The following is a 19,182-nucleotide window of genomic DNA, read 5'->3' on the forward strand; positions in this document are numbered from 1 at the left end:
TAAGCAACCTCCAAGTACTTGTAGGTGCCGAAACATGGATCGCCAAACACACCGTTGTTGGCTGGGATCGTACATTCGTTTTTCCCGTTGCACCTATGGATGCAGAAGAAATAGGCTTATTATACTGTACTAAAAATGACTCCTATTTTGATGAGGTCATGCAATTTCCAGACTACACAGCGCACCTGATTTAAAGATGCAACAGCTAAATTGCTATAATAAATATTAGTATAGACTATAAATTGGCTACTTCGTATTATTAGCCTACAAGCTAATCAAAGCAAAACGAAAGTGTCAGGTTTCGATGTTTGATCAGCGCAGTAAAGTTCTGCTCCTCTCCTGCACCAGGTGGTAGACTGTGATTTCTTCCGAAGTGTGCCATCGTACCTGCTGGCGACAATGTCATTTGGACGCAGGCATTCCACATTTTGTATCTGGCCCGGAGTCCTTTTGAACGAGCACGTGGTCCGGTCTCGGCGTCCATAGTCAGCACCGAAGACGGAAATTACTTGCCCTTCATCTGGCATTGAGATGACAGAAAGACAGTTGGTGATGGAAATGCGGGTAGTCAAAATCAAGAGCATTAATAATAAACACAAAGTAAAATCTAATGCTTGTAATATACAGGAATTTATCATGAAAAAAAGGTTAATCTCACCACAAAATAAATGTGCCAAAGATTGCTCACAAGCCACCACGGTAACTGTTTAAAGTAAATTAAAAACATTATATAGAAAATGCCACACATTTTATATGTCACACGAGACATACTTGCAGGAAAGCAGGTGAAATTGGTCTGCAGATATTTAAAGGTGCCAACACAGGGATCAGGATTGCGGAAATCCCCTGCGGTCACTTCACATGCATTTTTGCCGTTGTATCTGGAAAACACAATAATAAAAGCAGGAATCAGCAGAAGAAACACAAAGGCAGTCACATGAAAGCTTGCCTTTAATAATCCATCCATCTACTTAACCACTTATTTCTCACAAGGGTCGCAAGGGTGCTGGAGCCTATCCAGTTGTCTTCGGGCAGTAGGCGGGGTACACCCTGAACTGGTTGCCAGCAAATTGCAGGGCCCACAGAGACAAACAACCACTCACACGCACAACCACACCTATGAACAATTTGGAGTGTTCAATTAACCTGCCACTCATTTCTTTGTAATGTGGGAGGAGACCGGAGCAAATTTCATTTCTGCATTGTCAGGCAGACGTGCTAAACAGTCGGCCACCCTGCCACCTGTTGCGAAAATTTACATTTTAATAATTTAGAATATATATATTTTTTTAAAGCAAGTGCTATTGCAGCACATCTACTGTACCTACTTGGGCAAGTGGAAAAGGATTATTCCATGTTGTAAGAGCATAAATAAATTTATAGAGAATTTTAAACAAATAAACAGTGAAACGTCAGAGTACAGTACATTATAAATAATCAAACATAAAAAACACAACAATAATACTACTAATAATAGCATACATTTGGTTATTGCTGACTGAAATCTATTATGTGTTCTATTTAAAATTATTTTGGACAACAGGGCCGGTTCTAAGCAGGCTTACCTGATGGGGCAGTCAGAAATGTGAAGTAAATGACGTAAAATGTGATGTAAAATGACAAAACACACAAATTTACAACTTATCCAATATAAAATTATTCACAGAACATACATTATTCAATATATGATGAAGAAAATGGGACTCTCAGACTCCGACATTTGTCTCCAGTGTTTACAAAACACTACAGACACTTATTTTCATGCTTTATGGTTATGTACTCCGGTTATGTGTTTCTGGACTAAAGTCTTAGAAAAACTTTCCGCTGTCTTGGACTGTAGGATACCGTTCTCTCCAAACTTGTGTTTGCTAGGTGACTTAACAACAATTGACTTACCACATAAACAATTTCAATCTATACTTGTAGCCCTTACTATCGCAAAAAAAAACAATTCTTGTTAACTGGAAAAATAAACAAACTTTGAATATCGACCAATGGTCTAACCTCCTCATAAATCATATTTTAATGGAAAAAATATCTGCCTCAAATAAAAACCAAATGTCAAAATTTAAAGAAACATGGTCTACGTATATAGAATTTTTTAACCTAAACTTGGATTTTAATTCTGCCTGTTAGCGAGAGCCACAGCAGCGTTATAACTTGCATTGATGTTTCTGTATTAGGCAATTTGTAACTAATGGTTGTGTTTCTATAGTCAGGAACCCGGCTGCTGCCAGCGGGATCGAGCGGATTCACCTCCGATGGGCACCAGGGGTTGATATTCGGATTCACGGCATGCCAGTGGGTTAATTCTGTGGGTGCTGTCCCCCCTGGCGGGGAGTGGGCGGGTCTGCCCCTCTTTTGGCTGCTGGGTGGCGGCTGCGTCTTGGCCGTTCCCTGGGTCTCTTGGGGGGTGCTGCGTTGCGGGGCTTTCCCTGGTGTCGGGGGCGGCGCCGTTCCGGCGCGGTCCGTCGCTCTGGGCCCGGCGACGCGGTTCGGGGCCTGTGGGCCGCCGGGGTGCCCGGTGGTTCCCTCTCCCCTCCCCCTTCCTCCCCCTTGCTGCCTCTCCCTCCTCGCCTCTCCCCGCCCGTCCTCCGCCTCCCTGTCTCCTCTCCCTCGTCGCCCTTCCTCCTCCTCTCCCCCTCTCCTTGCGTCCCTGCCGCTGCCCCCTGCCCTTCTTGTCGTCCCCTTCCCTCCTCCCTTCCCCTTCCCCGGTACGCCTTCCTTCCCCTCCCCTGGGCCGGGGGCTCCATCCATGGCCCGGGTCTCGGTGCTATGGGGGCCGGCGGGGGTGGCTGGGGTTTGGTGTCGTGCCCGCCCCGCTCCGGTGGGCGTCCTGACACCTCGGGCGGGACCCAGTATCCGGGGGGCGAGCCCTATCGCCCCGCCGGACGGGTCCCATATGCCCGCCGGGGTCCTGGTGGGGTGGGTGGGGGCTTGGTGGGCCGGTGCGCCTCCTGCCCCCGCCCGGTTGGGGGGGGCCCCGCTGGTCACACCTCTTAACTCACTACACTAGGTTTGCACAATACACTTTTATAGACATATAGGGCACATAACACACTTTGGGGGGTGGGGTAGGGTGGAAACACCGTCTTCACCCTACAACTCCCCTCCAATTTTAATACACCACACAACTTGTGGGTGGGGGGGGGGGCTTGTGGGGGTGCCATCGGTTGGGGGCCGCAGTATAGAGCAGTGCTGCGGTCCCCTGTCCGTGTCACCACCCCCCCCCCCCGCCCTATCTATTTTTTTTAATGCACCACATACACTCAGCAACATGCTTGGGTGGCGGGTGGATCGGAGCGTGGGAATATCATTTCCATCGGCTCCGGTTCACCTGCTCCTAATTTTAATGCACCACACACACACACTTGTATATACACTGGGTGGGGTCACATTCACGGTTTAGGGGTAGAGTTTGCCAGTCCGCGAGCTGGCGGACTCACTAACAGGGGTTAATTTTCACAAAGAACGCTGGGGTGACGACCGGGGCCTTCCCCTGCTGGGCCTGGGGTTCGGGGGTGTCGGCCGCCCTCCGGTGCCCCCATCTCCCCCTTCTGCCCCCGGTGTTCCGTCCTTCCACACGGCGGGGGGTGGGGTGGGCGCGGCTGCCCTCTCCGCTCCGCTGTCCGGCCCCTCTTCGGCGCCGGTGCCTGGGTGCGGGTGGTCCCCGGGGGCTGGGGGTCGGGGGTTGGGGGGCTGCCGGTTGGTCGGGGTGGGGTCGGGGGGGGCGGCTTTGTTGGGGGGGGCGGTGGTGGGGGTTGCGGGGTGGGGGGGTGCTGGGGGTGGGGGGTGTCTGGGGGATTGGGGGCGTGGGGGCGGCTGGGGCTGGGTTGGGGTGGGTGGCGGGGGTGGAAGGGGGGCGGGGGGTCGTGGGGGGGGCGGGGGTTGGGGGCCGGTGGGGTGCCTGGTGGGCCTGCAGTGCCCCGTCCTGCTGCGTTGGGCCGGGGGCGCGGGCCGTGTTGGGGCGGGGGGCGCTCCTGCTCCTGGGTTTGCTCTCCGGCCGGTGGCCCTGGCGGGGCCCGGGGGTCATCCTCTGGCGCTGCCGCGGCCTGGGGGGCCCTGAGGTGTTGCGCTTGCTCTGTTCCGGCGGGGGTCGACGGCTCCCCTCTTTGGTGGAGATTTTCATGCATGCCAGATCCACCACACCAGCATCTACCGAAACTCAGACACAATCTGTTTCCTCCTCAGGTTATTGAATCGGTGGAGGCTGGTGTCTGCGGATCTCACGCGGCTTCGTCTGTCCTTCCTTCCTTTTCTCGGTCTCTCCTTTGGTCTCTTGAGGCCTCCCTGATTTTATGTTTTTTGGATTTGTTGGGGTCTGGATGTTTCTTGGGCTGGGGAGGAGTTCTGGTGGGGGGTGTCTGGTCGGTGCTGGATTTCACCTTCCTTGGTTTTCTTCGGTCCCCTCGGGTCTCCTGGTGTTCGATTTAGGTGAACGGTATGAGATTTTTTTTCTAATAGGTTTTCTGGTGAGCTAACAAATACACACACGCACGCACGCACGCACGCACGCACATACACATACTCACCCACACACACAAAAAAAAATATATAATAATATATATATATATATGTATGTATATATATATATATATATATATATATATATATATATATATATATATATATATATTAAAAAAAAAGAAAAAAAAAAAAAAAGAGCAATGATGATGACATTTCCGAATGAACAATACTGAGCTCTTAAAAAAAAAAAAAAAAAAAAAATGTGAAGGGGGGGAGGAAGTGGCAGAACGCGAGATGCTGTGACTATCGCGAGACCTACAGCGAGACCAGGAAACCCTAACATGGCGGCGCCCTGCTGCTAAGATAGAACTAGCTCTATTATACTAAACTAATCCAAAATTTAACGATCATATATCTTGGCTTTTCTCTTCTCTCTTTCATTGGGCAGATTTGGAATACCACCCAGCGTGGAGGACCTTGAACGTTTCATCGACGGATATTTTTACAGCTGCGCGATGGAGAATCCTTCCGTCGAGCAACCGTCGAAGAAACCTTTGAAGAAGAGGAAAAATGACTCAGCGACGGACACGGACGACCTAACCACTACGGACGTTTCGGTCAGTGTGCTGGAGTATGGAGGTAAATTTGGTGCAAAACTAACTTGTGCAAAAAATTTGTACCTGGAGAAAAAAGTCTAAATTTGTATCTGTAAAAGTCGTGATTTGTATCTGTAAAAAAAAATGTGTTCCTGTAAAAAAAAAATTTGTGTCTGTAAAAGAAATTTGTACCTGTAAAAACAAATTTGTATCTGTAAAAACAAATTTGTACCTGTAAAAGTCATGATTTGTATCTGTACAAAAAAAAATTTGTACCTGTACAAAAACTATAAATTTGTATCTGTAAAAGTTGTGATTTGTACCTGTAGAAATGACAACTTGTAGTCAAAGAAGTCGCCACTAGGAGTCACAAGTGGGTTTTCTGCTGCTGTTCAGTGACGTGAGTTTTGCCCCATTTGTCGCGCTACAAATGGAGCAAAACTAATTTGTACTTGTAGAGCGCCGTGATTTGTACTCGTAGAAGAAGAGGGCGGGCTCTGGAGGATTTGGGCGGGCTAAAGCTCAACCTCATTGGTTGAGCGAACGACCGTGGGTTGAACTCAAATGACGCCCATAAATCCGCAATTCCAAACAGAGTAGCCACACTAGTTTACGCGTCATTTTGGAAGAAGAGGACGTCCCAGGCGTGAAAATGTCAACATGGTTCAATATACGAACACCGTGTGGAACAGCTTAAACGTTGGTTGACATGCAGAGCACTCCAAGTGGGCAGAAAGAAAGAAGTTTTAGTATGAAGGTAAGATTTATTGTACGAACATAGCTCGTAATCCGGTGCTAGCTAGTTAGCTCATCTCATGTTGTCACGAAAACTGAACACATTGAAGTCACGATTTGTAGTTCAAGATTTGAAGCCTACCAGTGTAAACATACGATCAATAGCTTGTACCTGTAAAAAAGAAAAGTGGACAGTACTCAGCTACTTGTATTTGACTAACATTATATTCAAGCATCTGTACTCTTACTATCATAATAAATTGAAAACAAAACGTTTTTACTGCGAGTGGATCTTTAAGCCGCTCCAGGTATTTCAACCTCAACCCTTTATCCTCTGTATTTAATCATTTTATTTCAAATATTATAATTTATTGACAAATGTCAGTATTTTGCTCTTACACTCTTAGTTTACTCATCACTCACAGTACTCAAATATTTGTGCAAGTATTTTTTCTGCGCTTTTAATTTCTACTTGAGTTACATTTTCCAATGTAACATTACTCTTATTTAAATATTGGCTATTCTGCTTTTGAAATGCCAGTCTATCTGTATTACTAAGATGTGAGCAGTGTCACTGTCACGCAGCTACTTTAACAAAAGTAACTAGGTCAAATGTTAGTTTATTTATTTTTAATTAAATGAGAATCTCATATATTTCAAAATCTTGCTCAAAAGGTGGAGACAACTGCTGGAGACACTGCTGAAGCATCAGTGAAAAGGATGACCCACTCCATCAGAAAGCAGCCAAGAGACAGATGACACCTGGGGGTATTCCATCAAACTGGATTATGGAAAATTATTTTGCAGATCTACCTGTGGCAGTGGTCAGTCTTTTTTTCTGGTGGCTACAATAATGGGCAACACCTATTTAGTCTTATTTTTTATATATATATTGTTATAGGCTACTTGCCGACTTGCTGCCATGATCGCTTTTGGCTACTGTTGAGATGTAACAGTGAAGAATGAATATGTAGGTAAATTCGAGGTGCTTTACATTAAATCAATAATTAATAACACGATTAATGTGAAATACACATCTAACATGAAACAATTATAACTTATATATTTAGTCGTTCTGCTTTTTTCTTTTTCTTTTTGCCAATCATATTTCCCTCGTCTTAGTGATAGCAGCAGTATTGCCTTTTTTGGTGAGTCTTGAATTCCTCATACAGCTCCATCAATAACTTTTGTTCTGTTTGTGAGAAGAATACTGTTCTCGTCTTGGATGGATGCAGAAACAGCTCTTCTGGACATCAAATAAAACATTTCAAATGATGCACAATCTTGTTTATTGAATGATACATGTTGTTATTTGAAATGACTATTTCAAATAACTCTCAATATGGATTAAATTGTACTCCTGCAACATTTCAAACTCAAAATTGGAAGACATTTAGAAAGCATAATTTCTTCACTTTCCCAAAGGTGTTTGCAGTGAAATTATCTCAGAACCGTAACCAGTGTAATAAGGATTCTCATTTGTTGGACTTCACAGCCACTTTGAAGCAGGTTTGATGTCACACCATGTGCCACCGTCTAGCGATTGATCAAGAAGTAGCTTTGATTGACTGCATGCTGGCATCTGTGCGAATAGAATGATTGGGTCAGCATATTCATACAATAAAAAATAATCATAGCTTCATAGCTGTGTCATCAAAACACAGCCACTGACATTATACGTAATCAGTTAAATGTTTAGCTTTATCTTGTTAGCCAGAAAAAAAACAAAGATTTTGTCACATCTTAAAATCAGAAATAGTGGTAATACTGATAGACACAGACATTGTTTATAAACATTCCCATTTGCATTATTTTTATTTGGCTTCAGTGTTGAAAGCAAATGTGTATGTTTAAAAGTGTAAGAGCCTTTTATTTTAACTGTTTGCAAAGCATACATTGCAAAAATACTGACATTTATCAATAAATTTTAATATTTGAAATTAATTGATTAAATACAGACGGTAAAGGGTTGAGGTTAAAATACCTGTAGTGGCTTAAAGATCCACTCGCAGTAAAAACGTTTTGTTTTCATTTTATTATGATAGTAAGAGTACAGATGCTTGAATATAATGTTAGTCAAATACAAGTAGCTGAGTACTGTCCACTTTTCTTTTTTACAGGTACAAGCTATTGATCGTATGTTTACACTGGTAGGCTTCAAATCTTGAACTACAAATCGTGACTTCAATGTGTTCAGTTTTCGTGACAACATGAGATGAGCTAACTAGCTAGCACCGGATTACGAGCTATGTTCGTACAATAAATCTTACCTTCATACTAAAACTTCTTTCTTTCTGCCCACTTGGAGTGCTCTGCATGTCAACCAACGTTTAAGCTGTTCCACACGGTGTTCGTATATTGAACCATGTTGACATTTTCACGCCTGGGACGTCCTCTTCTTCCAAAATGACGCGTAAACTAGTGTGGCTACTCTGTTTGGAATTGCGGATTTATGGGCGTCATTTGAGTTCAACCCACGGTCGTTCGCTCAACCAATGAGGTTGAGCTTTAGCCCGCCCAAATCCTCTAGAGCCCGCCCTCTTCTTCTACGAGTACAAATCACGGCGCTCTACAAGTACAAATTAGTTTTGCTCCATTTGTAGCGCGACAAATGGGGCAAAACTCACGTCACTGAACAGCAGCAGAAAAACCACTTGTGACACCTAGTGGCGACTTCTTTGACTACAAGTTGTCATTTCTACGGGTACAAATCGCAACTTTCACAGATACAAATTTCTACTTTTTGTACAGGTACAAATTTTTTTTTGTACAGATACAAATCATGACTTTTACAGGTACAAATTTGTTTTTACAGATACAAATTTGTTTTACACATACACATTTTTTTTTTACAGGTACAAATTTCTTTTACAGACACAATTTTTTTTTTTTTACAGGCACACATTTTTTTTTACAGATACAAATCACGACTTTTACAGATACAAATTTAGACTTTTTTCTACAGGTACAAATTTTTTGCACAAGTTAGTTTTGCACCAAATTTACCTCCATACTGGAGTCCATAAATAAAAAACTTGACGTCCTCGGCCTCATCCGCGAGGACGTCAAAGAATTAAAGGTAAGCCTGGAATTCGTCAGCCAACAGGTAAGTGACCTCCAACGGGATAATGCCGAGTTACACTCTTCACTCGCGGCGGTTTCAGCCGAGCTGGAAACTATTAAAAAGGAGAATAAAACGCTAAAAGAAACTGTTCTAGATGTCCAATCCCATAGCATGCGGGAGAATTTAATATTCTCAGGCATATCCGAGAATACCTCTGACAACCCAGAGGTTGAGATAAAAAAATGTATGACGACGTCGTTAAAAATTCCTCAGGACACGGTAAATAACATCTCTTTTCACCGGGTACATCGGCTTGGAGCCCGTAGGGGCAACAAACCCCGTCCTATTATCGCCAAGTTTGAGCATTTTAAACAGAAATAATTTGTAAAAAGTAAAGGACGGGAACTTAAAGGGACCTCATTTGGAATGAATGATCAATTCCCGAGAGAGATCAATGAGCGGCGAAAGGTACTGTTTCTTATAATGAAACAAAATAGGCAGGAGGGTAAACGGACTACGATAGCCGTTGATAAGTTATATATCGATGGCCAACTATTCCGGAACCCCAATTCCACTCCCTGGCTGTTCTAATTGCCATTGGTGGAACTAAACTTAGTTTGATTATTAGATGTATACATATACTGTATATGTGGTTATAAAACCAAAAATATGAATACTCATTATGTTTAAGCTATATTATAAATATAATATTAATACACAACTATATCTAAAGTATATTTAAACAAAAAAAATCTCGCTTAGGTTACTGGTGTATTGTTATGTTTAAGCCCCTGTTAATTTCCTTCACTTTCACCTCCCTACTCATTTTTTCACTGTTATATTTACTTACACGTTACCTCATATTTTATACAAATTACATAAATCACCTAACCACTTTGATTCTATCCTATAACATGCCAGTGGTGGTAAATGGCCTATACAGATATATATACAGGACTGAGTTTATATTGTTTGTATGCATAAATGAGTTCTGGTTTCCTGGAATGTTTGTGGCGCTCGCTCACAGGCAAAAAGAATAAAAACTTTAGACCATCTCTTAAAATTAAAAGCAGATATTTGCCTCCTACAAGAAACCCACCAACAAAAATCTGAAGAAAAATTACTTATTGATAAGAATTTTAGCCAAGCGTACTCTGCCCCTTATAACAGTAGACAAAGAGGAGTCTGTATACTCATACATAAGAATTTACTCTTTACTCTAAATAATACAATAACAGACCCAGAGGGCCGATACATTATTATTCAGGTGACTATATTTAATAAAATATATACATTTGGTTATTTATATGCCCCTAATAATGATGATCCGGCCTTTTTCCATGATTTTTTTCTCTAAGCTGTTTGAATTAGCAGCGAACTCTACTATTATTATTGGAGGAGACTTTAACACAGTCTTAAATCCATTAATAGATCGTTCTAATAAAACAACATGTATAAGGCGATTACAATCTACAAAAGTAATAGGGGAATATATGGATGACTTTGGCCTCGTCGACAGCTGGAGACTTAAAAACCCAAATAAGAAGGAATTGTCCTTCTTTTCCGCTGTGCACAAGTCTTTTTCAATAATTGATTTTTTTCTTACAAATAACTCTATTGCTGATAAAACTGTTACAAAAATACATCCTATTATTATTAGCGACGATGCACCAGTCTCCCTTTCCCTACAAGTTGATTATACCTTTAAACCACCACCGACATGGCGTTTTAACATCTCACTGCTAAACGACGCAGAATTTGACAAAATTATAAGAAAAGAGTGGGCAGACTTTTTGGAAATAAATGACTCTCCAGACCTATCTCCATCTCTTCTCTGGGAAGCTGGGAAAGCAGTAATTAGAGGTAAAATTATATCATATTCATCTTATAAAAAGAAACAGGATCAAAAATTAGAAAAAGACTTGGAAGATAAAATTAAACAACTGACGGATGAGTACGCAATAAACCCAAATAACCAAATATGGACTGACTTACAAAATACAAAAATACAGTTAGAAGATATGCTAACTAAAAAGACAGAGTTTATAATACAACAATTGAGATACAACAACTTTGAATATAATAACAAATCAGGTAAATTTCTTGCAAACCAACTTCAACGCAATCGGGAAAAATCGCTTATAACGGCTATTAAAGGGACAACTGGTGAATGTACACAATCACCAGAAGAAATTCATAAACATTTTTATAACTATTATCACAACCTATACTCAGAAACTAATAAGCCTAACCCAGAGCATATTGAGGCATTCCTCAGTAGCTTAAATATACCTCAGTTCACCACTGAATATAAAGATATGTTAGATGCACCACTTACTATAAACAAGTTGTACAGTGCTCTAGATATTATGCCAAATGGCAAAGCACCTGGCCCGGATGGTTATCCGGCTATATTTTTTAAGCACTTCTGGCTAATGCTTGCTCCACTGTTTTTAAGAGTAGTAACAGAAATTAAAACTAATGGTCACATACGCCCACACATGAATACAGCAGCAATTAAACTTTTATTAAAGCCAGAAAAAGACCCCACCCTTCCATCAAGTTACCGTCCGATTTCACTAATTAACACTGATATTAAAATTATCACTAAGGCTTTCACATCTAGATTAGAAACAGTAATCCCGACAATCATTCATAGCGACCAAACAGGCTTTATTAAAGAGTGTCACTCTACTAATAATATTAGGAGGCTCTTTAACCTTATTAGCATGTCACAGCGGCATGATAAAAAGGCAGTTATTATATCATTGGATGCAGAAAAAGCTTTTGACAAAGTTAACTGGTCCTTCCTCTTTGCTGTTTTAAATAAATGTGGCTTTGGGAAGTCATTTATTCACTGGGTGTCAGTATTATATGATTCTCCTAAAGCTACAGTTACTACTAATGGGATTATATCTCAGAGTTTTACTCTACAGAGAGGCACAAGACAGGGATGCCCACTGTCGCCTTTATTGTTTGCAATATTTATTGAACCGCTTGCATTAGCCATACGCCAGGAAAGAAGGATTAAAGGAATTCACTCTGGGGTAACAGAACATAAAATTAATCTATATGCCGATGATATTTTACTTTATTTAGAAAAGTCTGCTATTTCGTTAGGGGAAGTATTTAACTTAATAACTAAATTCTCACAGTTATCAGATTATTCTATTAACTGGACAAAATCAACACTTCTACCTATTACAGAAAATTCATGGAACCCTGCAAGCCAGGACCCACACGACTCATTTCCTATAGGTAATTTAAAACACTTAGGCATAAAAATCTCTAAGTGATTTAATTCATTTAAACTTTACTCCACTTCTGGATAGCATTTATAGTAACTTGGGGCGCTGGAATAATCTTCCTATTTCTGTAATAGGACGAATAGCCACTATTAAAATGAAAATTTTACCCAAAATAAACTATTTTTTCTCAATGATTTCATTTAAACCTACGACTAACTGGTTCCAGTTGTTGGAGTGTTGGAGTGTTGGAGCCGTTACAAAATTTTACTGGAATAAAAAAAAAAGTCTATCTACTCTTCAGAAAAATAAATCCAAAGGAGGTCTAGACGCACCAAATTTTATGCACTACTATATAGCTAACCAGTTACAATATATTATTTTATGGGTACAAGTCAACAGAGATATTATCTAATTTTTGAAGCCCATGGAAAAATGCCATGTAAGGTGTGGATGAAACACTGAGACGACTACACACCTGATGGCATCCTTTCATGAGACAAATTGTTAAAAGTGAACTGCAGGACTGCAGTGTTTGCAGCAGGTATAACAGTATGCCTACATCTAAACCTCCCCATGGGCACTCACGATCCGGCCGGACGTGGCTGCTCCTGGTCAGGTGGGTTCGATGGATTTCACTGACATTGTGACCAGTGTCAGGATACAGATATTTGCTGGTAATAGTGGATTCCTTTTCAGGATGGCCAAAAGCATATTCCTGCAAATCTGAAACAACACATACCGTAGTAAAACATCTGATTAATCATGGGTTTCCTAGAAAAATTTGATCAGACAATGGAACGCATTTCAAAAACAAACATCTACAAGTAGTAGAAAAAGAATTGGGGCTAAAACACACATTTGGTTCAGTGTATCATCCCCAATCCCAAGGACAGGTTGAGCGAAGGAATAGAAATATTAAAGAAAAATTGGCTAAAGCACTGACCTCATCAAATTTGAATTGGCTACAAGCTCTTCCTGTTGCGTTAATGAATGTGCGAATGTAACTAAACTCAGCCAAAGGCTGGACTCCGTTTAAATGTCACACCAACAGACCTTTTCCGACTCCAACAGCTCCATTGGAAGAGATGCACGTTCCAGGACCTCCAGAACTCAAACAACTTACATTTACTAACAAAAAAACTACCAGATGCTCCTTCAGAAATAAATGATTGTGAATATGTATGGTTGAAAGTGATTAAACGAAAATGGTCTGAGCCCAGGTGGACTGGACCCCACAAGGTGACGGAGAGGACATCTTCTGCAGTTCACCTGCACGGAAAAGGTGATACGTGGTATCACATCTAATCCACCCGACCGGCAAGGACACCGGCTGGAGCCATTGTCCCTGCACCAGGCAAACACCCAACAACAACCGAGAAACAAGCCGGCTCCCACGGACATCATTCAACAAAGGTTGAGTTCACGGTATACGGGTAGAATAATCCCGGTGACTCATCCTGGGACCAGGCAGTCTAACCTAAGGTCCTGAAGAAGCTGACAGCGCCCTCCAGCAGCAACCCAAGAACATCATCTCATCCGACGAAGAGGACGAAGATCCCGCTGGGATTTTTCTCTGAAATGTTTATCTGCTTGTGTCGGACTCTTTTGATTCCGAAAGAGGGATTGAAGAGGGTCTTCTGCCCAGATTGAGTCATAACTGTTTTAATTTATTTATTTCCTCAGTAGAACTTTTATCTGTGGATGTGTCTTTGTGAGTGATGTCACAATTTCTGCCAAGTGTCTGTAATCAATGATGTTTTTAAAGTCTTATCGTCATGACTGGGACCTCAACCATTTCCACAACAATGGGCCATTGTCTGTGGTTGAAGTGTCTGTAATCAATGATGTGTTTAAAGTCTTATCTCATGTCCGGTGAACTCCAGGTGGGCTGTTTGGAGGGGTGTTGTGGCGCCGCCCCTTCAAGATAGTACAAGAATGTTGTGAGTCCGCTGTAACTTCACAGTTGTGAGAAGCTGCAGCAATGTTCTGTAAACTCGCTTGTGTCCGGAATATTCTGTAAAAATAAAACCTTCGAAGGAACTGTTCACCGATGTCCAGCCTGTATTCAGATAATCAACATTATCTCTACCCGAAAGAAAACAAACACGTGAAGAAAAACATTATTTTCAAAAACATTATTAGTTTGCTTTTGGTTTTGCATTGCAAGTACTCAGGCTTCCTTTGGCATTCCAAAATAATGTATATTAAAAATCCATAAGACAGAAAAGACCAGATAAATATTAAAAAAAGATATATTGTATTGATTTTTTTTTTGCTTGTTTGATTTTTTTGACATTTATCATAGGATAGGCATAAGTAACTATAAAATTATTCAAGTTACATTACTTTAATATTAAAGGACTTGGATTACGTACGAACTGGGGTGCGAGGCTTGGTTGGGAAACTCTGTTTTCAATCAATTTAATTGTGTCTTGCTTCCAAATATCTTTATTGAGTCATCATTTCAAGAGACTTTGTGTGCGTGGGCGCGCGCGCCTGTGTATGTGTGTGTGTGTGCGTGCGTTTTTAATACATGTATACAGTGATGTTTTTCAACTGGCACTGATTGAATCTGCACTTACAATTAAGAATGTATATCTTTTAAATGAGCAACGTATTGCAAATACAGAAAGAAATGGGTTCAATAACATAGTAATCCACTTTGTTTACTAAATCAAACTACATGTGAGGGTTGGCTGAGCTCTCAGGATCTGCAAAAAGCAAAAAATAGTTACCCAGTTATTAATGTAAGCAAACTATGTTCAAATAAATATTTTTTTTGTTTTTTGCTCTGTTTCTTTGTGGGATGACTTAATGCATAAACAAAATGTTAAAATTCCGTTTTAAGAAACATCACCATTGAAAATGTGTATGTCAATTATGTACAATCACACTCACAATTCTTCAGTACATTTGCAAAATGTACAAATCTTCCATAAATGGCCACTTGTGTACAACATGATATTATAACTAGAAAAAGTCCCGCACGACACAATTAATATGATTTGCTATTATAGTTGAATAATGTTGAAACAAATTGCCAATTAGAAAACATTTAAATAAATCTCCTAGAGTAAAAAGTAGTTGGAGGTGGTAGATATAGTGCTGATTACTTACATCGGCACACGTAAGCAACCTCCAAGTACTTGTAGGTGCCTCGACAGGGGTATCCAAACACGCCATTGCTGGCTTTGATCGTACAGTAGTTTTTCCCATTGCACCTATGGATGTGGAAGAAATAGGCTTATTACTGTGCCAACTACTATTTTGATGACGTAATTGAATAATTTCAAAACTAATATTACGGAGACTGGACCTTAATATCACCATTTAAAAATGTATAAGCTTGTAAAAGCAAACTGAGAGTGTCAGGCTGACATGTTTGATAGGGCAGTAAAGTTCAACTCCACTTCTGCAGAAGGCCCAAAGAAAACCCACACCAGTTATGCTAACCCAATGCTTCATTTTGCCATCCACAATCAAAATTTAACTGTTTAAATAATGTCTGTTTTCTACCCGTTATACAACCTCAGAAAATTCTCCTTAGATCAGGCTGTGATTTCTTTCAAAGTGTGCCATCGTACCTTGTGGCAACAATTTCAGTTGGACGCAGGCATTTCACATTTTGTTTCTGGCACGGAGGCCTTTTAAATGTGCACGTGGTCTGGTCGCGGCGTCCATAGTCAGCACCCAAAATGAAAATTACTTGTCCTTCATCTGGCATCAAAATGAGAGAAAGAAGGTTGGTTGATGATGGTAATGCGGGTAGTCAAAATCCAAATAAGTATTCAGGAGCATTAATAATAAACACACAATAAAATACCACGGTAACTGTTCAAAGTAAATTAAAAACATTAGCTATAAAATGGTACGCATTCTTTTTGTCACACATCATTTTAAACACGCGACATACTTGCAGGCACGCAGGTGAAATTGGTCTGCAAATACTTGAAGGTGCCAACACAGGGATCAGGATTGCGGAAAGCCACCGTGTTTGTAAAACATGTTTTTTTTACCGTTGCATCTGCAGACATAATGATAAAAGCATGGGTCAGAAGAAACACAAATGTAGTCACGATATAGTTTGCCTTTAATAAAAAGCAAGTAGCCGCACATACAGTATCTTCTGGGCAAGAGGAAAAATATTATTGTTGTAAGAACACTTATAAACGGCACTTTATTTCTAGAACACTGTAAAATAAATAACCATATTATTATAAAAAAAGAAAAAAATTGAGAGAGAGCTCAGTATTGTTCATTCGGTAATTTTACCAATTCGACATGTCATCATCAAAAATAAAAATATTATTATTATTTTTGAATTTTGTATGTGTGTGAGTATGTGCATGTGCGAGTTTGTGTGCATGTGTGCTTGCGTGTGAGTGTGTACTCATTAATTAACCTAAAACCTATAAAAAATCCCATACCGTTTACCTAAACCGAATACTTCAGAATCCAGCTAGAGTCGTGAGGTTGTCAGGAGACCCGAGGAAGGATCAAAAAAAGGAAAGAAAAGTGAAATCCAGCACCGACCAGACATCACCTAAAATATTGCACAATTATAAACTGAAGATATATCACCATACTCTCTTAATTGAAAGTTTACAAAAGTATGTTGAGTTGGAGAAGATGTTTTGAAATGCTCACGCCAATCGGAAAAAAAGAGCAAGCCTTTCACAGACCGTATGGATGTGGGAGTAAGTCAATTAACTTTACTATATGTTTTAGAATCAATATATTTAATACAACATAACATGCTGCCATAGGTATATGTTTGGGGGCTTCAAAAAGAAGAAAAAAGAAAGGGAACATTTTCACTGGGGAAAAAACAATTTCACTTGGAAATTGTGTTTGGCTTGTAACTTTAGAAAGTCACCAGCCATGTTGACTGGTCATCAAAAAGGTTCATTTAGAGCCCTGATAAGTGTAGCCTATTGATGTTAAGTTGATGTGATTCAATACAACAGTTGCGTGATCTCATTCTTTACTGTATCTATTCTCCTTTTTCAGGGTATTACCCAATGTTACATTTATCCACTTTTAAACCCAAAACAAGCATTTTCGTGTCACTGATAACACTTTCTCAATGAGCATAATGCATACCTCGTCCTGAGGTCGTCCCCGGTGCCTTGTCGAGCGCACTGCGTGTTAGCCAGCTGCTGTGGAGGTCTGCCCTCACTGCAAACCAGTGAGCTTGAACGACCATATAAAGCCTGCTGCACGCTGATGACTCCATGTTCTGTCACATGACAAGAGAGAAAGCAATCATCCTGGAAATTTACCGCACTCCAAATGACCAACCCTCATTGGAAATTTAAAAATTTAAAAGCGAAGCAGCTTTATATGTCTATTAAGACTATTTAAGACGAAGGTTTTACCGCAGTTCAGGTGATGGATGTTCAAAGTGTCCGAATCGCAGGTGGTCGCTCGCTCTACAGAACCAACAACTGTAGAAACCAAAATGAAAGTATGAACAGGTTGTTGTTTTTTTGAAACTGTATTTAGGAAAAATACGGTATATGTTGGACATGAACTGTGATAGTCACCGGCTGTGAGGAGAAAACATGTTGCTGTCAGCACTGGAAAACAAACATCAGTTTAGATACAGTAGGTGGAAAGATTATTTCCATTTTAGTCCTATATTTCTGTTGGGCAAGAATACAGTAGGTTTATCATGAATAGCTCGCGAGACACATGCACATTGCGTCTGTGCCCGTGTACAACCGAGCATGAACTTCTTTTTCACTTTCTGGATTACCTAATTCCGTTTGTTTCTTTTGTGCATAAAATAACTGAGAAGACATATTTTTCTTCTAGTTTACAGTTTGTTTCTCTTATTGTTTTATTTACAATGAAATATATGAGCACAACACTTTTGTTTTTGCTCACATTTTTAATGAGCTGAACTCAAAGGCCTCAGACTTTTTCTATGTACACTAAGGACCATTGGTGAGCACTTCTTCTTTACCGAGTTAATACATTCACTTCACAGGTGTGGCATATCAAGATGCTGATTATATAGTATTGATAATTGCACACAAAAAAGGGCCATTCTAAAATGTGCAGTTTTATTCAATGGGGCTGGCAGGAGGGTCAGAAAAGCACTTAGTATATGGTGGGACCACCATTTTCCATCCAACTATTATCCAAAGCGCTTATCCTCATACATTGCAATACATGTCCTTTGCATCGTTGATCAGGTTGTTGCACTGAATTTTTATGGAAAAGCTCTAATACCACTTTTTGCAACCCATTTTAAAGTTACAAAATGTGTTTTGGATCTAGACAGACAGTCAGACAGAGATACGATTAACAGAGCAAGCAATCAACAATCTAACTTATCCACTCACTATTTTGACTTTTACCAACAAATGTATTTCAAAAGTGAATACTTACACAGTGCTGAGCTGAGTCTGAAGAAGGAGGGCATGTTTCTGACGATCCGGTCTGTAGCACTAATGATGTTCAAAGGCAGATCACTTGTATTTATAATGACTGCAAGGCTATCACCCAAGTTGATTTGGCAAAAGCCACACCCACTAACCTTTCGTCACTATTTTTTTTCCACATCAAACCCCCACCATAAATAACGGCAACGAAACTTAAATGCACCGCATTCAGGAAAAGAAGGTTGAACAATAGGTTACATTGCGAGATTAGAAGAGATGAGCCTCTGATTACACATTGCATAACTCTAAAATGTACACTGTTGCGGAACGTCTTACTCAAGAAAACATTGCAGAAAGCTTTTGTTACAAGAAGCGGCATTTACTGGAACACCAGTTGTGCAGTGACCACCGAGCATTGGCCGCTTTGAAAAAGGCTGCTCAAATAGAAAGCTAATTTGAGCTCATCTGTTTACTAAATAAGCCAAATACCATAAATCTTTCTATCAGAGCAACACCAAAAGCAAAACAAAAACTTGGACAAAATGCCCCACAAGATGTTTCTTATGATGAAACTTTCAAAAGGTTTGTAGAATCTGTGGTCCAAGAAAGTATTGTTAAGTAGTGATGGGAAAATGAAGCTTCATGAAGCACTTGTGATATTTTGTGACTCCCCTAGATGGTGG

At 40.5% G+C, this 19,182-nt stretch overlaps 1 protein-coding gene and 1 long non-coding RNA gene across 2 annotated transcripts; both read right to left on the bottom strand.

Moving 5' to 3' along the window:
• Positions 1-768: 768 nt before the first annotated feature.
• On the bottom strand, positions 769-17,346 carry LOC147178555 (L-rhamnose-binding lectin SML-like). Its single transcript, XM_086068198.1, has 6 exons — positions 17,214-17,346; positions 16,024-16,134; positions 15,695-15,827; positions 15,228-15,331; positions 12,696-12,833; positions 769-881 (listed from the first exon to the last, which is right to left on the bottom strand). Exons 1-6 carry the CDS (start codon positions 17,344-17,346, stop codon positions 853-855), a joined length of 648 nt encoding a protein of 215 aa, XP_085924324.1. The 3' UTR covers positions 769-852.
• LOC147178556 (uncharacterized) lies at positions 7,071-8,317 on the bottom strand. Its single transcript, XR_015094049.1, has 2 exons — positions 8,069-8,317; positions 7,071-7,380 (listed from the first exon to the last, which is right to left on the bottom strand). It is a non-coding gene; the product is annotated as an uncharacterized LOC147178556 (long non-coding RNA).
• Positions 17,347-19,182: the final 1,836 nt, after the last annotated feature.

This window comes from Leptonotus elevatus, chromosome 2 (assembly GCF_054856555.1).
Source record: "Leptonotus elevatus isolate MCC_2025b chromosome 2, RoL_Lele_1.0, whole genome shotgun sequence".
In the NCBI taxonomy this organism is placed as follows: Eukaryota; Metazoa; Chordata; class Actinopteri; order Syngnathiformes; family Syngnathidae; genus Leptonotus; species Leptonotus elevatus.